At 55.3% G+C, this 17,132-nt stretch overlaps 1 protein-coding gene across 1 annotated transcript in view; it reads right to left on the bottom strand.

The window, feature by feature from the left end:
* Positions 1-5,934: 5,934 nt before the first annotated feature.
* Positions 5,935-17,132, bottom strand: part of PEBP4 (phosphatidylethanolamine binding protein 4) — a 212,760-nt gene continuing 201,562 nt past the window's right edge. The window contains exon 7 of the mRNA XM_060300032.1: positions 5,935-6,184. Coding sequence (XP_060156015.1) covers positions 6,033-6,184 — 152 coding nt within the window. The 3' untranslated portion in view covers positions 5,935-6,032. The remainder of the gene's footprint in view (positions 6,185-17,132) is intronic.

Here is a 17,132-nt window from a genome sequence, read left to right on the forward strand (position 1 = left end):
CTGCTAGGATCCCTGAATGGTTTCTCTACCATGCCCCCAAATAGCCATATAGAACTGTAGAACATTCAGCTGGAGGGGGCCTCTGAGAGCACCCATCCCAAACTATTTTATAGATGAGAAATCTGAGGCCCAGAGACGGCAGCTGACATGCCCAGGGTCACACAGCAGTGAATGGTAGCCCTGGTGCTAAAATCAGGTCTTGACTCCTGGTCAGTGGTTCTTTCAGCTACATCAGACGAGCTGACCGTGTCCTTCTTTCCTATTTCCTTCTCTTTCTGACTGTTTCTCTTCCTTTCGACTTTTCGACTGAAATATTTCCTTTTTTCCTCTCTGAAATGCCCTCTCTGGGTTAAGCGAGATGGCTTGCATTTGGTGGTACCAAGGGGGTACTCAGACCCAAGACCTCAGTCCTGGCATGGTTTTCATCTGCCCTTTCCAAAGGTTTTTCTCCTTCCTGGTCCCTCATCCCCCAAGGACTGCCAGGGACCCTGTCCCCTCCTCTCCCCAAGCCAGCCTCTTCAGCTCCTATTTCTGCTTCCAAGTACCCAGGAGGAGGATGAGAACCCTCAAGGAATTTTCTTCTTTCTCTAACCTTAGTTTCCTGGTCTCTAAAATGGAGTGGGGGTCTCTGCAGGGGAACTATGGGGATTTGTGTATGTGTGTGCATGCAGGTGTGTATGTGTGTGCGGGTGTGTGTATGTGCACCTCGCGTGTCTCCCAGCAGCTCCCGGGGGTAATGGGAAAGTTAATTAGTGCCAGGATGAAAGGTGCTATGGGGTAATTGCAGGTAATATCAGGACAGCCGGGAGGGTGGGGCTAAAGGCCCTCAGACCTCCTGGGGGTAGTGGGCAGCCCCGAGCCCCACTCCTGAAAACAGATCAGATACCTGGAGAGGAGGGGGGGAAGGGGGCATTCTGAGTGAAGGGTCTTTGTCTTTACAGGGAAGTGCTTGTTAGTTGCTAGGGAACTGGGTTGTCTTTCCTGATCCAAGCCACCCAGTTTTTTGCTGAGCTTGGGAGGGGCATGCTGGGCTGGGGCTAGAGGCTCCCTTGCCAGGTGGCCCTTTCCCTGGGGCTGCTGACGGTTGGATGGGTCTCTTGGGAAGGACTCTTGTCTGGGGAGGGTGAGTGCTCCCATTACCCTCGGCCTCACTGCTTGCTCCAGCCGAGATGGGGAGCAGAGCAGGTGAGGTGCAGGCAGGGAAGGAGAGGAAAACACACAGGTACCGAACAGCCTGCCCACCAGGCACTGTGCCGGGTGCCTTCCATGCCATCTCATCTAACCGTTGCAACAGACCTTTAAGGAAGGCACTTATTTACATTTCCCTCCCATTATGCTGTTTTGTTTTTGCAGTTGAAACACAGGTCCAGAACAGTTGAGTAAGTTGCCTGAAGTCAAAGAGCTATCGAGTGGTAGAGACTCTGTGATCTTAGGTGTGCTAAGTAAGAAAAGTTGTGCTTTTCAAATTTTAGCACCTCTTGGGACTTCCCTCGTGGTGCAATGGTTAAGAATCTGCCTGTCAATGCAGGGGACACGGGTTTGATCCCTGGTCCGGGAGGATCCCACATGCCGCGGAGCAACTAAGCCCCTGTGCCACAACTACTGAAGCCCGCATGCCTAGAGCCCGTGCTCTGCAACAAAGAGTAGCCCCCTGCTCACTGCAAGTAGAGAAAGCCCGCACGCAGCAACGAAGACCCAATGCAGCCAAAAATAAATTAATTATTTAAATAAATTAAAAAAAAATTTACCACCTCGTGCATCTAGCCAGCTTTCTTCTTATCCTATGGGTGCTCAGCCCTAACGCTTGAACCCACCATCACCATCATCACCACCATCATCACCACCACCACCACCATCATCATCATCATCACCATCACTACCACCATCACCACCATCATCATCACCATCACCATCATCATCATCATCATCACCATCATCACCATCATCATCATCATCACCATCACCACCACCATCATCACCATCACCACCACCACCATCATCTTCATCATCACCACCACCACCATCACCACCACCACCGCCACCATCATCATCACCACCACCACCACCATCATCATCATCACCATCACCACCACCATCATCACCATCATCATCATCATCACCATCACCACCACCATCATCACCATCACCATCACCACCACCACCACCATCATCTTCATCATCACCACCACCACCACCACCATCATCACCATCACCACCACCACCGCCACCATCATCACCACCACCACCACCATCATCATAATCGTCACCATCACTACCACCATCACCACCATCACCATCACCATCATCATCATCACCATCATCATCATCATCTTCACCATCACCACCACCATCACCACCACCACCACCATCATAACCACCAGCACCATCATCATCACCATCACCACCACCACCACCACCATCATCACCATCACCACCACCACCGCCACCATCATCACCATCACCACCACCATCATCACCATCATCATCATCATCACCATCACCACCACCATCATCACCATCACCATCACCACCAACACCATCATCATCTTCATCATCACCACCACCACCACCACCACCACCATCATCATCTTCATCATCATCACCATCACCATCATCATCACTGGGAAGTCTTCCTATATATCCTTTTCCATCTCTTTTTTAGCAGTTATTACACAGGTAAGGTTCTGGGAGGGAGAGGGGATTGAGGGTGGTAAACTGTTGGGGTATTTGCCTTGAGCAGGTTGAGTTGGGTGGTAATGGCCTTGAGCTGGGCCAGGCCATTGCTGTGAGTGTCCAGGGGCTGGCCCTCCCCACAAATTGTACTTGGTCTAGAATAGCTGAAGCTGGGTTCAGGGAAGACACGTGGGGGAGACTCCCTTTCAGTTCTTTTGGAACCTCCAGCCTTCCTTCTTGGCCTACCTGGCTTCTGAATAAATAGAATGTCGGGCCTTTATTTTATGTAACCCAGAGAGCAAAATTAGAGTACCCTTTACCTGTGAGTACTGAGAGTGGGAAGGCTTGAGTTAACACCAGATTCTACCATTACTAGTTACAGAACAGGGATTAGGTGCTTATCTTATCTTAAGATTAACTTATCGGAATGTCAGTTTCCTCATCTGTAAGATGAGAATCATGACACCTACATTATTCGATAGTTGTGACAATCGGATGAGAGAATATGTATGAAGGCCCCGGTAGGCTGTAAAGCTGGGCAGGAAGGCACTAACTGAGATGCCACATGTCAGGCATTTGGCATGGTGCCTGGTGTGCAGATAGCACTCAACAAATGGTATGTGATAATGATGATGATGATGATAATTCTATCAATTCTCTTCATCCCTGTAAAGGGGTCACTGACACTCCCTTTCTTAGCTGCTTTGTCAGCTGTCTCGAAGCAATCTACATGCTCATTTTGTTTCTTCCTGGAGGAGGCAGCGAAAGAAAAGGGGCACGAGGCCCAAAGCCTTCTGCAGGCAGACAGCTGACTAAGGGGGCTTCCCCAAGGTCTCCTGGCCTCCAGGCTTCCCCTCCCGGCCACTGGGAACTCCTTCTCTGTGGCTTCCAGGGACGTCTGACAGGGCTGGCTTCAGCCTAGAGCCTGGGCTAGTTTTGTTCTTTTTTCAAGTTTGGAGGCCAGGAGGGTGGGGGTCTCTCTGGCAGCTGAACTAAAAGCCCAAAACACCAGGGGAAAAGAAAGGAAGGAGGGGGGAAAGGGAAGGAAAGCAAGCCGATAATTTCCTCGAAGGATAAACATCCGATTTTTTTTCCTCACCCAAAATAAACATGCTAGCCACAAGGAATTAAAAGCAGAAGAGAGGAGGATGTGTCTCGATTTGGGGCTGCTCTAGGAAGCTGACCTGCTATTTATGCTGGCCTTGGGCACCGACCGGAGCTGCCAATTACACTCCGGGCCCGGTGGGGTGGGTGCTGAGGGGAGAAGGGCCCGGAGAGAGGGAGGTTCACACACACTCAGAGAGTCCCTTCCAGGGCTGCCTTCCATGACACTGCAAAGGGACACTGCCTTTGCTTCTTCTTGTAGCTCTGCCGACAAGCCTGCCTGGTGGCGTAGAAGGGAGTAGGGAGCTCCTGCTGCCTGGACTGGCATCAAAGGCCCTTCTGTAGCATAAGAGCTTGCTGTCCATCACCTGGGCGGGGAGCTGAATCTATCGGTGTGGGGCAGTAGGGGGGCGGCTGCACCATCCAATCCCCTCCCATCACAAACTCCATCTCCCACCTCCTGGTGTTCTTCAGATGCCCGTCACTAAAATCTTCCCACTAGTCAAGAGTGTGCTGGGCTGGGCTGAGGGGTTGGCCTGGGCCCCTTGCCTTCCAGCTAATGCGGGGCATGCCTCTAGGAAGGTAATAACCCTGGCCCCAGGTGCGGCCTGCCCCTTTCATCTGGGGATCTCAGGCACTTTGCATGCATGAGTCACCCGTCTTGCTGTTTTCTAGCCAAGGAGGTGGGGAGTAATTAACTCTCGGAGGGAAACTGAGCAGAGGGGCTTGTTGAGGGGGTAGGGGTGGGGCTGAGGGGACTGGAGTTGAGGGTAGGGGAGTTTAGCCTATGAATGAGACCGTAGCAGAGAGGTGCCTCTAAGGGGGTTTTGGGTGGGAAAGCCAAGAGACCTTCAGAGAACGTCCAGGGGCAGTCAGGACGCTGAAAATCCCTTCCTTGCAGACACCAAGGTGTTTCTTCCCAGCTTTCTAAAAGCATAAGTCAGATGACGCCCCCTCTCCCCTCCAGTCTACTTATCATTCCACAATTCCCCAGCGCTTTCAGGGTAGAGTCCAAAACGTGAACATGGCTGCAAGGCCTGGCTTGTTCTTGTCTGTCTATCTGTCCAGGTGGCCATGATTTTGGCCTTTCATTGCCCCCATCAGTCACGGGGGCTTGGAGGTGTCATTTCTCCTCTTTGCCCCCTGTCCCCACTCATCATTCACCCCTACCCCACTTCTCAGCCTTGAAGTTAAACATCACTTCCTCAGGAAGAAGAGAGCTTTTGTTTTTTAAGTCAGCAGGCAGTTTTCTTTTATTTATTTTTATTTTTTATTTATTTATTTTTGGCTGCCCTGGGTCTTCGTTGCTGCGTGCGGGCTTTCTCTAGTTGTGGCGAGCGGGCTTCTCATTGCTGTGGCTTCTCTTGTTGTGGAGCACGGGCTCTAGGCGCAGGGGCTTCAGTAGTTGTGGCTCGCGGGCTCTAGAGTGCAGGCTCAGTAGTTGTGGTGCACGGGCTTAGTTGCTCCGCGGCATGTGGGATCTTCCCAGACCAGGGCTCGAACGCGTGTCCCCTGTATTGGCAGGCGGATTCTTAACCCCTGCGCCACCAGGGAAGCCCAAGAAGAGGGCTTTTTGAGCTTTACCACCCCCCACCCCCCATCACAAAGCGCGTCGCCTTTACACCTTAGAACACTTGCCACATTTGCTGGAATTTGCTTGTGGTCATCTGATAAAGTTTGCCCTCCTGTAGTAGTCTGGAAGCTCCAAGAAGCAAGCCTCCTGTTGGGCCTGCCCTGGTCATACATGTCACCCCAGCACCTGGCAGGAGGTCAGGCACACACCAGGTGCTGACAATGTTTGTTAAATGAATGTCAGAGCTGGAAAGGACCATGGTGATAAACCAACCACCCCCTGCCTCTTCTTCCTCAATTTCACACCTGAGGAAGCAGAATTTTAGAGAGGATAAGTGACTTGCTCAAGGTCACACGGTGCCTCAGTGATCCTTCAGGGCTAGAGATCCCCCCCGCCCGCCTGTCCATCCTTCCCACCCCACTTCCCCTGCCACCCCACCACTTGCATTTACAGGAATGCCCCAGGCCCCAGTGCTGAACATCAATTGATTTCCTCCTCTTGGTTTTAGAAGGAGGACAGGTTTGGAAACAGAACATCCAACCATTAAGCCCTGGATGACTTTTTTTTTTTTTTTATTCGGAAGAGAAAGGGTTTCATAGCCGGAGTGGGTTCTATACACAGACCACGGGTGGTGAGTACTGTGCACACACCTGCAACGTGAAGCCTGAGGTCTGGTGGGCCGTTATCTCGGTTCGGGTTTGTCCTTGGGCTCACTGCTTCCTCCCGGAGCCTGGTGATGCAGCGTGTCCTGGTAATTCTGGGTCATGAACTGGGTGCTGGCTTCAGGTTCGCCCAGGTGGAAGCGGCTCAGAAATCTGTCCATATTCCAAGAGCCTGGAAGGACAAACAGACCACAGGGAAGTAGTGAGAGAGAACCGTGGACTTCAGAGCTGGAAGAGGCCTGAGAGGGAGGCCAGCTGTGGGGAGCAGAGAGAGGAGGAGGCGGCCGTGGCCATCGGTCTGAGGGGTGCCCTCTGGCTCCTGGCTGCAGGGGCAGTCTCTGGATGTTAGCAGCGTCTGGGAAGGACGCTTCCTGGAGGACAACAGGGATGGCCTTTGGTCAGTTTCTCCAGGACTTTATTTGGCAGAACTCTGCCTTCTCACTCGTACGCAGAAAGGAAATGCCCAGTCAGGTTGGCTGCCCATTTTCTCCAGCCACCCCTCTTTTCCTGCAGGCTCTCCTGACTGAGGCCTGAATGCTTCTTTTCTTCATACCTGGTCAGCCCAGTTGCCGGGGCTGAGCTTGGCAGAAGCGTCTATGCCGTTCTTCCAATCTCCTCCCCAGAGGCCCGGCCACCTCCCCCGGAGTCCCAGGAGACCTTGTGCGACAGGGTTCCTTCCCTGGCTGTGGCAGAGGTGAGAGGCAGGGCATAGGGCCAGGCTGCTTCTCCCTGCCCTGAAGACCTGGATCCTGGAGGGGAGCGGAGTGTGGGCGAGACATTCCCGGCCTGGACCCTGGGGAAGTCCAGTGGGTGCCCAGGTCAGAGGGGGCCTCCTCGGGGGAAGAGAACACAGGGGCATAAGGGGAGGTGCATCTTCTGGGACAAGTGTGAACAGGCCTAGCAGCAGGGCAAGGAGAGCGAGGCCCCAGGCACGGGGGAGAGGCTGAGGGAGGCGGTCAGAGGCACATTCCCATGCTCCTGTTTCCCAAACCCTGGGCCTCAGGCACCCTCGGTGGATGGTTGGCAGGTAAAATACAGGTTGCCCAGTTCAACTTGAATTTCAGAGGAGCAACAAATACTCTGTTAGTGTAAGTATGTCCCACATATTGCCTGGGCCATACTTATACTAGCAAATTGAATTGGACATCCTGTATTTATTTATTTATTTATCACCATCACTGCCCGCCCCCTGGGTTTTTTCCCCCTAAAATCTAGCAGCCTTCCCTGGCTGGAGGGAGTACTAGGGGTAGAGCCTGCCTGGAGTAGAGCTAGACAGCGGCTGATATAGCCTGAACCAATGGAGAACAGTAATCTCTAACACACGGAGAGCAGGAAGTGAGGGGCTGGCAGCCTAGATTCCTCCCTGAGCCGCCCCTTTACCCACCTGTGGTCCTTGGTCTACACCCACCTCCATTTTTAGCAATGAAGAAGGCAAATCCCCTCTACCTGCCACCCTCCCACACCCCCAGCTGTTTGCATTTCAAAGATGGTCTCAAGGAGAGGACAATTTTTAAACCAAAGAAACAAAACAATGATAATAATAATAATAATAATAGCAATAACATGGATATAGTGCTTCCTATGTGCCAGGCACAGTTCTAGGAACTCCACACATATTCACTTAATCCTCACAAGGGGAGACTATATTTATTCCTAGTGCACAGATGGGATGGTGGTGCTGAGGGTGCCTGAGGCCCAGGGTTTGGGAAACAAGACCAGGTTCCGGTGCGGAAGCTTCTCAGGGGCATGGATGGGGGAGAGGACCTCTACGGGTTCCCTCAGGTCTTATCTGGCTGTAATTGTGAATGTGGTTGTGCATTCAAATTGGGCCTTTGAGGGCCTAGAAAATAGGTGCTTCGGGAGTTCTCTTGGGGGAAGGGCTGCATGGGATGGGCTGCTGCTGGGCTGTAGGACCCAATGCTGGGGATTTTCCACTAGAATGGGATGGAGGGAGGGAGGGAGAAAGGAGGGAGCAGGTACTCGCCTGGCTGTGGCCTTTGCACCCAGGGCACCCAGCGGACTGGAAAAGAATTGTAGTAACACGACCCTGGGAAAGTGTGTGTGTGTGTGTGTGCGTGTGCGTGTGTGTGTGTGCATGCTTGTATATGTGCATGTGTGTGTGCCTGCATACCAGGGAAAAGGTCATGGGTGAACTGGCGCATGGCGGGCACGGGGACAAGGGGGCCTTCCCCACGGAGCAGGGCAGGAAGGAACCTGGTGGCAGGGAGGGAATTGAAACTCATCATGAGATCAGAGCAAGTTGACGGAAAGAAATCCCCTGCACCCAGGGAGACCTTGCTCCCCTCTCCCAGCAGTCTGCTCTCTTGATTGAGCTAGGAGTGCCCGGGGGGCCTTGCAGCTGCTTCCGGGTCCCATTTCCAACAACGCTGGGGTCCTTGGGCAGCTCCGCAAGCCCGCCCCATCGCTCGGGAGACGGGGCCCAAGTGCCGCCTGGCTGCTAGCCTCTGCGGCCTCCTCCCCTGGTTTAGCCGTGACTCCTTACACCTCCGTTTCCTGCCACAGAGGGCAAGAGGAACTGACCCTGTGCAAGTTCTAGAAGGAAGAGGGGTGAGTCAGGCCCTCAGGGCTATGTGGGGAGAGACGAGGAGTTTGGAGGCTGTGGCTTTTGCGGTCGCCGCTTTCTGTGGAAAGCCCCATCCTGTATGGCACTGCCCGGGTCCCTGAGCTGCAGGGGTCTGCTGCCATGCAGGAAGAGGGCGGCGCTGCTGCCTGTGCTCGGGCCACTTCCCTTGTACCCTGGACCCACCCTGGATGGGCTCTTCCTGGGATGAGGGCAGGAGTGGTGAGTACACTTCAAAGGCCTCTCTGGCAGGAGGCCTCCGGCCACAGGGAGGAAGGAGGAGGGTGTCTCCTGAGCCAGTGGCTGGAACACAGAGGCCTGGGCTCTTCAGGGCAGGGTTACCGCATATGATGTCCAGGTGGGTCCCTGCACAACCCTAGGGGGTGCTGCTTCCATCCAGCTAAGCCATACGCAGAGGCCATTTGCTCACTTACTGGCCGGTACTGATGGGGAAGATGTTAGAGGTTAGAGATGTTCCAGACCTGGGCCCGGAGGCGGGGAGCAGGGGAAGTTAGGTCACCTCATCTAAAGCCGTGGGGAGTGGGTGTTCTGAGCCCGATCTCTACGAGACACTGGGAGGGGGTGAATGACCCCTGTCATCAACAACTGGGAGGGAGGCTTCATAGAGACTCATCCTCTGAGTTTGAGTCCTGGGGACTGCAAGGCTGGAATGTTCGGGAATGGCCCTGGGACAGCTCCTGAACAGTTCATCTCTTCATCCCCGGCCTCCCAGATCTGTGGGGCTGGCTTACCACTGCTTGGGAGTGGCTCATCACACGGGCTGGACCACTCCCATTGGGCCTATCAGGGTTAAGAGGCATCCAAGAGACTGAGAAGGGGATGCTACACCCAGTCTAGCAACCCCCAGCCACCCCAGGATTCGGGAGAGCTGGGTAGACAGCACCTGGGCTAGAATTCAGAAGCTCTGAGCTGGAGGGAAATCTCAGACCCTGGGATCCAGGCCCCCCAACACTGACAGCTGCTTCCGGGGTCTGCCAGGCATGGGGGAGGGTGGCTTTATCCAGGCGCCACTCCTGCCCTCTACGAGTTTATAATATAGGACAATTAACAATGGACTAATAAGAAGCTAGGCCTTCGCAGGGTGGCCTCAGCCAGCAGCACAGCGTGCAACCCTGGCAGACGAGGTCCTGACCCAGCAGTGGTCCTGGAGTCTCTCCAGCAGTCCTACTCTTAAGACTTCCAACAGCACAGGACAGCGTTCCCTTGTGTCCTTGCTCCCACCTGACTTGTCATCTGGTCCTCAGTGGGCCCTCAAGCGTCCCCCTCTCGCTGGGAGGGAGGCCCCCATTTGGGTGAGCTGGGAACAAGGGGTGGGTTCTAAGCCTTCGGATGGGTCCCCTCAGCCTCTGCTGGGACTCACGGTGCCCGGCGCCTGGCCTGGGGCCGCCCTGTCACCCCAGGCCGGGAGCTGCGTCTAACCAAGGCAGCCAGGCTCTTCCCTGGCCTCTCCCTGCCCTCCCCCTGCCCTCCCCCTGTGCAGGGACACAAGTGCTTCCTGGCAGGGGACAGTGGCCCTGAAGAAAAGATAAAAACGGAACACCAGCCTAATAAGCGTCCCGCTGAGCGCCCGGCTCAGGTCTGTAATTTGTCTGACGCTTCGTGGGGCTGGCTGCGGTGATGGGAGTGCTGATGCCTTTCTGCTGAGATTAATGATGTCCTGGCGGTGGTGGGCGGGAGGCCCGAGCCTTTTATTTTTTGTGCCATTAAATGACATCCAGAGACTTCCACTCAGGAGCTGAAAAGCCCTCGTTCCATCACATCCAATTACTTCTGGAGGCTATTTGCTGAGGGGCTGATCCCGCTGGCTCGAGAGGCTTGGGGCCGAGGGGACTACTTTGACTTTGGCGGGAGTGAGGTTGGCGGGGGGATGCCAGGGGGATTTTCCGAGGTGGGGAGGGGTTACCTCCGGCTCCTCTGGAGAGGAGAACCCAGGAGAGCTGGAGAGCGGAAGTGCCATTCCTAACTATCCAGTAAGTGGATCACCCAGGCCTCCTCCCTCCACCCTGTGGCTGGGGGCAGGGGTGGGGAAGGGAGCGAGAAGAGTGGAGACTCGAAACGGTCCATTTCGCCCCCAGTTATCAATTCCAGCATTTGGTGGTGGTGACGGCTGGCTGGAGTTGCGGGTGAAATTTGGGGATTTTCTGTGGTTTCCCGATGACCTGTTCAATACAGATTTGGGCAGTTGATGTTGGGATCGACTGGGGCATGTTCTGGAAGAGGGCTGCCTGGGGCCTGTGGAGATGGCAGGCGGTTCCTAGCCAGGGCGCCTGTCTGACAGCTGCCCCCATCTGGGCCGCTGCCAGGCCCCCAGTCCTACCCGCTCTGCCAGGTGGGTGGGGCGCTTCGGAGGCAGAAGAGGGCTGCCTGACACAAGCCCACACGGTGACTCAGGGGCTGGGCCCCGGGGGCTCCTGGGGCCTGGCCAGGTGAACCACCATGGGAGGTCATGGGGGGCGGGAGAGGGGCTGTTCGGCAGTGGGCTGCATGTGTTTGTGTCTGTGTGTGTTGTGTGTGTTTGGGTTGGGCTGGTCTCCAGGCGGGGCCCCCTTCCCTGCTGCTTGGCCTGCACTGTGCCTCTCCTCACTGCCACCAGGCCTGGTGGATTTCCTCCCAGCCTTGGTCGCTCCGCGTGCTGCCTCCTACTGTTGACGCTGCTTGGAGCTCGGCTGCCTTCACGCCCTCGGCCCGTGCTTTCAAACATTTCCCCACGGCGCCCCTTATCTCAATCACCCACGGTGCCCCGCAGGCCTTTAGACGCCACAAGCAGGACTTCAAGCCCACTACGTGGCAAGTCTCCGCCTGTCCCTCCTCTCTGACCCCTGTGGGTGGGTGGCTCGCCCAGAAGCTGTTCAGTTCAGCTGCCTGTGGTGCTGGGGAGCAGATTCTCGCTGCCTGGTCCGGAGCCCAGGGACCCTCCTCTGCCCGCCCCCGCTCCCCCATCCCATTCTGCAAGGAGCAGTCCCTCTACAGGTCCCCGAGGCCAGCCTATGGAGGCGAGACCGAGCCTGGCGTGGCCTGTTGGCTCCCCTGGCTCTGCGGCACGGTTCTGGGCTCACTCACAGCCTTCGACAGGCTTCTGGATTGAGTTGTGGCATGGAGGGGATTCCCCTGGCTCACCCTTGAGGAGCGTGACGCGGGCTCGTGATCTCCCTGGGCGAGGCGCTGAGGTGAGGCACGGCACAGGCCACAGCTCCCGGGACTCGTGGTCCCCATGCGGCGCTGGACTACAGCCCTCCTCCAGGGGAGGGGTGTGTGGGTGTGTCGCTGAGGCCACCCAAGGCAGTGGGACAGCTTTGCTCCCTCTCCGTCCCCACACCAGGGCCCAGAAATCTGGTGGTCGGGGTTGGGGGAGAGGGAATGTGGGTGAAACGGCTGCAAAGAGCCTTTTGCCCCGGAAAGCAGAAGGAAGTGAACCTGCTATTAACTGCAGACCCTCGGTCAGGCAAGCCACTCACTGTTCTGGGCTCCGGTCTCCTCCTTTGCCCTGGGGAACAGTGGCCGCTGTGCTGCCCACCCCACACGGTCGGGCAAGGGGCAGGTCCGGGAGGGGCAGGGCAGGCTGGCGGAGAGGCTGGGCGTGCGCGGCCCCGCTGGCTCGGCGTTGGGACAGGGAGGGTGTGGACACCGAAATCGTCATTTGTGGGCACGGTGCTCACAGAAGCGGCTGCCTACGCAGGTGTTAAAGGAACTTGACCGTGAGGTGTGTTTGTGAATGTGGCATGTGAGAATGTGCAGATCCGTGTGTGTGTGTGTGTGTGTGTGTGTGTGTTGAATGGGCACACGTGGGTGTGTCCCCTATACAAACACTTATTGATTCAAAGTCCACAGTGGGGACTTCCCTGGCAGTTCAGTGGTTAAGACATCGCCTTCTAGTGCAGGGGGTGCAGGTTCGATCCCTGGTCGGGGAGCTAAGATCCCATGTGCCTCGGGGCCAAAAAACCAGAAAACAAAACAGAAGCAATATTGTAACAAATTCAATAAAGACTTTAAAAATGGTCCGCATCAAAAAAATCTTTTAAAAAAATAAAAAATAAAGTCCACAGTGGGCTGAGCCCAGAAACAGGTGGCAAAAAAGGGAACGTAAGACCAGAGGTGAGCTCGGGGACTTCCCTGGTAGTCCAGTGGTAACCAATCTGCCTTCCAGTGCAGGGGACACGGGTTCGATCCCTGGTCAGGGAGCCCGCGTGCCACAACTAGAGAGAAGCCCCGCACCGCAACGAAGAGCCTGCGTGCCGCGATGAAAGATTCCCTGTGCCACAACTAACACTCGACACAGCCCAAAAAAATAAAAATAAAAAAATAAATACTAAAAGCAACAAAAGAAAAGATAGAGGTGAGCTCTTCCCTCCAGGAATCTCTCTGGTCTCATGGTGGAAGTAGGACCCAGGCAAGAGAAAAATGTAAAGAAATACAGAAGAGAGAAAAGCAGGTAACTGAGGGCGTACAACAGGGTGTTTTGTGAGCCTGTGAGAGGAGCAGGAGAGGGCAGGGTAGGGTCGCCGACTGAGAGAAGGTGGCCCTGTGGCGTAGTTTTGAAAGGCGCCACAGACTGGTGTCCTGAAGGTGGGAAGGCGGTCCCGGTTTGGGGGAAGGGGGAAAATGTTCTGCCCGGGTCGGCCGGCAGAAGCAAATCAACTGTTGAGTGAGAAGGTGGGCAGGTTGACGTGAATGAAGAAGCAGGAGTCAGTGGGCATCCTGGCAGCGTGTGGTTCGGAAGGGTGTGAACCAACGCAGTGAGTGTGGACCCTCTTCAGACATGGCCCCTCAAAGCATTCGGCTGGTTCCTCTAGAACCTGGAAGTCTGGAGGACAAATCCAAGGCTGCTGTGAGGAAGATGTGTAGAGGAAACATCGTGAATCCCAGATGAGCCCAGAGGCCTTATTCTAGGCTTTGGCTGTGGAGGGCGGGAGCAGGGGGATTGGGCGTGGGGGAGGGGAGTTAACTTGGAGGTCGAGGGTGCAAGTCCAGTGTATTACAGGCCCGAGGTAATGCCACAGCTCCAAATTTGGGAAGGTGAAGTGTCGCCTTAGGGACAAATAGTGAAACTGGGCCAGCCCTTGTCAGAGGGCACCAGTTCAGGTTCTGTCGGCTTCAGTGTTCTCCCCCATTTGGGATGCGGTCTTGCTTAAGCTATGTGACTATCTCCCTCCACTCTCTCTGTGAGCTCCTAGTATCTGCAGAGCTCCACCAGGTGACTCCATACATCCACGGCAGCAGGGATGTATTTCTGTACCCACAGCGCCTAGAACGGGGCCTCATACTTGACACTTAGCGTCATCTGAATGAACGCAGAGGGCATTGGTGAACCATGCCAAGCGTGGTGGGGAAAACGGAACGGGGAGGAAGGAGCTGTGGATTTGAAAGGCAGGATTTTATAAACTAGGAGCGAGGTGGCTCCAAATCCGCTTCCAACGTCCCTGCTGTGGTCCCGGTGGCCCCGTATCTGATCGAAGACCTCTACTCAAAAGCGTGTGGGGTTGGTAGGGTGAGTCACACCCTAATTTGTCTGGCAGAACTCGAAGGTGGGAGAGCTCGGTGAGCTGGGAGCAAATCTGTTCAGGGTCATTCACTGGTAGACCAAGTAGTCCAACCCCTAGTCTTGATGATGGAGAAATTGAGGCCCAGAGATGTGAGGTGGCTTGTCCAAGGTCACATGGTGAGAGTTTGAATGTCAAGATCTTCCATTTGCTGACCCCTTGTATGTCATCCTGGGGTCACAGGACAAAGAGGAATCCGGGAGAGGGTTTCAGTCCCCGGTTCTGAGCAATTCCACCTCCCCCACCCCGACCCCCAACACAGTCATACAAGTTCAATGAGAATAATCTCATGTTCCCTTCTCATCCTAAACTTGTCATACACGACTAAGTCCCAGAGAGAGAGGCAACCCCGCAGGACTGGGTCAAGTTAACCACCCTCCATGGGTGCCCTTCTAGCTGGGCTCCTGCATACTGACCTCTCGCCTGCAGCCTCCGGACGTTGTTCCTGCTCGTTCATCCAGGGCTCACCTAACCAAGGCTGGCTATGGCACGCATACCCTGGGACTCCCCACCTCCCTCCATGGAAAGAAAACTAGATCAGGGCTTCCCTGGTGGCACAGTGGTTGAGAGTCCGCCTGCCGATGCAGGAGACACGGGTTCGTGCCCCGGTCCGGGAAGATCCCACATGCCGCGGAGCGGCTGGGCCCGTGAGCCATGGCCGCTGAGCCTGCGCGTCCGGAGCCTGTGCTCCGCAACGGGAGAGGCCACAACAGTGAGAGGCCCGCGTACCGCAAAAAAAAAAAAAAAAAAAAGGAAACTAGATCAAAGTAAGCCCCAGGGTCCACATTTCTTTTCAGGGCTCCTCATCCTGGCCTCCTGAGTGCTGGTCCAGCCTGGCGCAGCTGGAGACCCCCCAGCACCGTGCAGGTGCTTCAGAGACCGCCAAGGCCTTTGGAATTCCGCCATTGCGCATAGGCTGCTTCTGCTGTTACAGTCGCCCCTTGGGTTCATCCACACCACACGTCTCTAGGCCTCTGGAGGCCTCCTGTCCTCTCGCTCTGGTCCATCCTGCCTACCACTCCAGCGCCGTCATCTCTAAAGAGTGGCTTTTGAATGTTACTTCTCCCGCGAGCAATCTCCAGCAGCTCTCCAGGGCACCCACCAAAGTCACAGCTGTGCCGAGCTTCTGAGATCCTCCACAGCCTTCTCCCACTTTCTCCTTTCATAACCATCACAGGGGGCCTCCTTCTCACTTTTTAAAACAATCTTTGCCTCTGCAGTTTCCCCAGCCCAGCGCTCCCTTTTTCCTTCACTCTCCTCCTGGCCCACGCCCGGCCTCCTCCAGGTAGCCTCAGGATCATGTGGATTTGTAGATCATCTAGATCCAACCCCTCATTTTCTAGAGGAGGAACCTGAGGCCCAGAGACATTAGCTGACTTGCTTAAAAGTCAAATCACTAGCTAGAGACTGGAAATCAACATATCCTCACCTTGCAGGAAAATACCTTTCACTCTTCCTGGCTGAAGAGGGTGTGTCATCCTGGAGGGAAAGGGATCCTGGGAAGGGACAGGACTGCCCCTAAGTCCACGTGATCTCCAGTTGTCCGTACAGCCAGAAACGCAATTAAGTGCTTAATTATACGCCGCTCTGCATCATTATTTAAGTGTTTCCAAAGGAGATCGTAAGTCTCTTGAAGGCAGGGAGCTTTCCCTGTGCCCTGGATTGTGTTCTCTCCAAAGCCCTTAGTACGGGGTGCGTGGAAGGCGTCACGTGGTATGGCTGGAACCCCGGCCAGAGCTTTCATCCGTGAGAATAATTTTATCATCTCCATTTCTGGCAGCAAACGAAACAGCATGGAAGCCAAAGGGACTCTGCCCAGGGGCAAGTCCGGTTCCTAAGTTTTCACGTAGATGGAAGGGGGGTGGCCATGGGAGTGCACAACCAACCATAGTCTGGGCTAAGATCCACAGGGACTAACAATGAGTTTCAGGCCCGATGGGTCTCCAGCTTCCCTGCCTGCTGTTGATATCATAGGAAAAGCACCCATGGCTCAGGAGGACGAGCCATGGCAGGGGTGGAAAAGGTCTCTGGTGCACACGCCCCTTTTCCTCCTCTGCCCCTTTCACTGCTCCTCCAGGCATCACCTAACGCTCCTTCCCCCTCCATCCCGCCCTCGGAGAGCACTCGGTCCTACGGAGGCGCCTTCAGGGGACTGTTGTGACCCTGACGTTTAACGTGGTGATCGGAGGTACTGCCCTAGTTTATGCGACTCCCACACGTGTGGGGAAGCATCGTGGGCTGAGGTGCTAGTTTCCAGCCCCCGGAGATCACAGTGCTTGGACTGGCGGAAGGGGCTTCATGATGAGACAGGGACCCAGGGACTTGGAGAAATTGATCTTCGCCTGGGCAAGATACGTTTTTCTTTCCTTTCTCTCTTTGTATCCAGACTTGAAAGGGTGTCTTGGGCAGAGCCATTTAAACAGATTTACAGATTGGCAAGGTGCTGGGGGCACCTGGGGAAAGGTTCAGCAGTGGAAACGTTGCACCAACTCCGCTTCTAGGGCAGTCCAGAGCCTCCTGTGATTGGCGGCCCCTGCTCAGCACATCTGAAGGGCTCCATGCTCCCCTCCTCTCCTCCGGGGCCTGGGGCAGTAGGCTTGTAACAGTACTTTCTCCGGCTTCCCAGTGGGTGGAGGTTGGTTAGGGTCACTGGGTGAGAGGAAATGGCTGATGACACCCACCCACCCTCCTGGCAGCCTGGGGGATGTGCCCTTTGTGCTCCCAAGTTGGCATTTGTGCATTCCGCATTCTCTTCCTTCCCTCATCTGGGGGGAGGGAGGGGGGGTGGGTCATAGAGTGCACAGGGATTACTATAGTTTCCACTTTCTTGAAGAGAAACCTAAGGCTCAGAGAGGGAGCATGGCCCACACGGGGTCAGGTGAGTCACCTGTGGTATCGGCACTGCAGGAGCCAGGTGTCCTGGGCTCCCCAGCTCCCCAGCTCTGGTGGTAGGAGGACCAAGGCCAAGCAGCCTGGGTTAG

The sequence above is a fragment of the Globicephala melas genome, chromosome 6 (genome assembly GCF_963455315.2).
Source record: "Globicephala melas chromosome 6, mGloMel1.2, whole genome shotgun sequence".
NCBI classification, from domain to species: Eukaryota; Metazoa; Chordata; class Mammalia; order Artiodactyla; family Delphinidae; genus Globicephala; species Globicephala melas.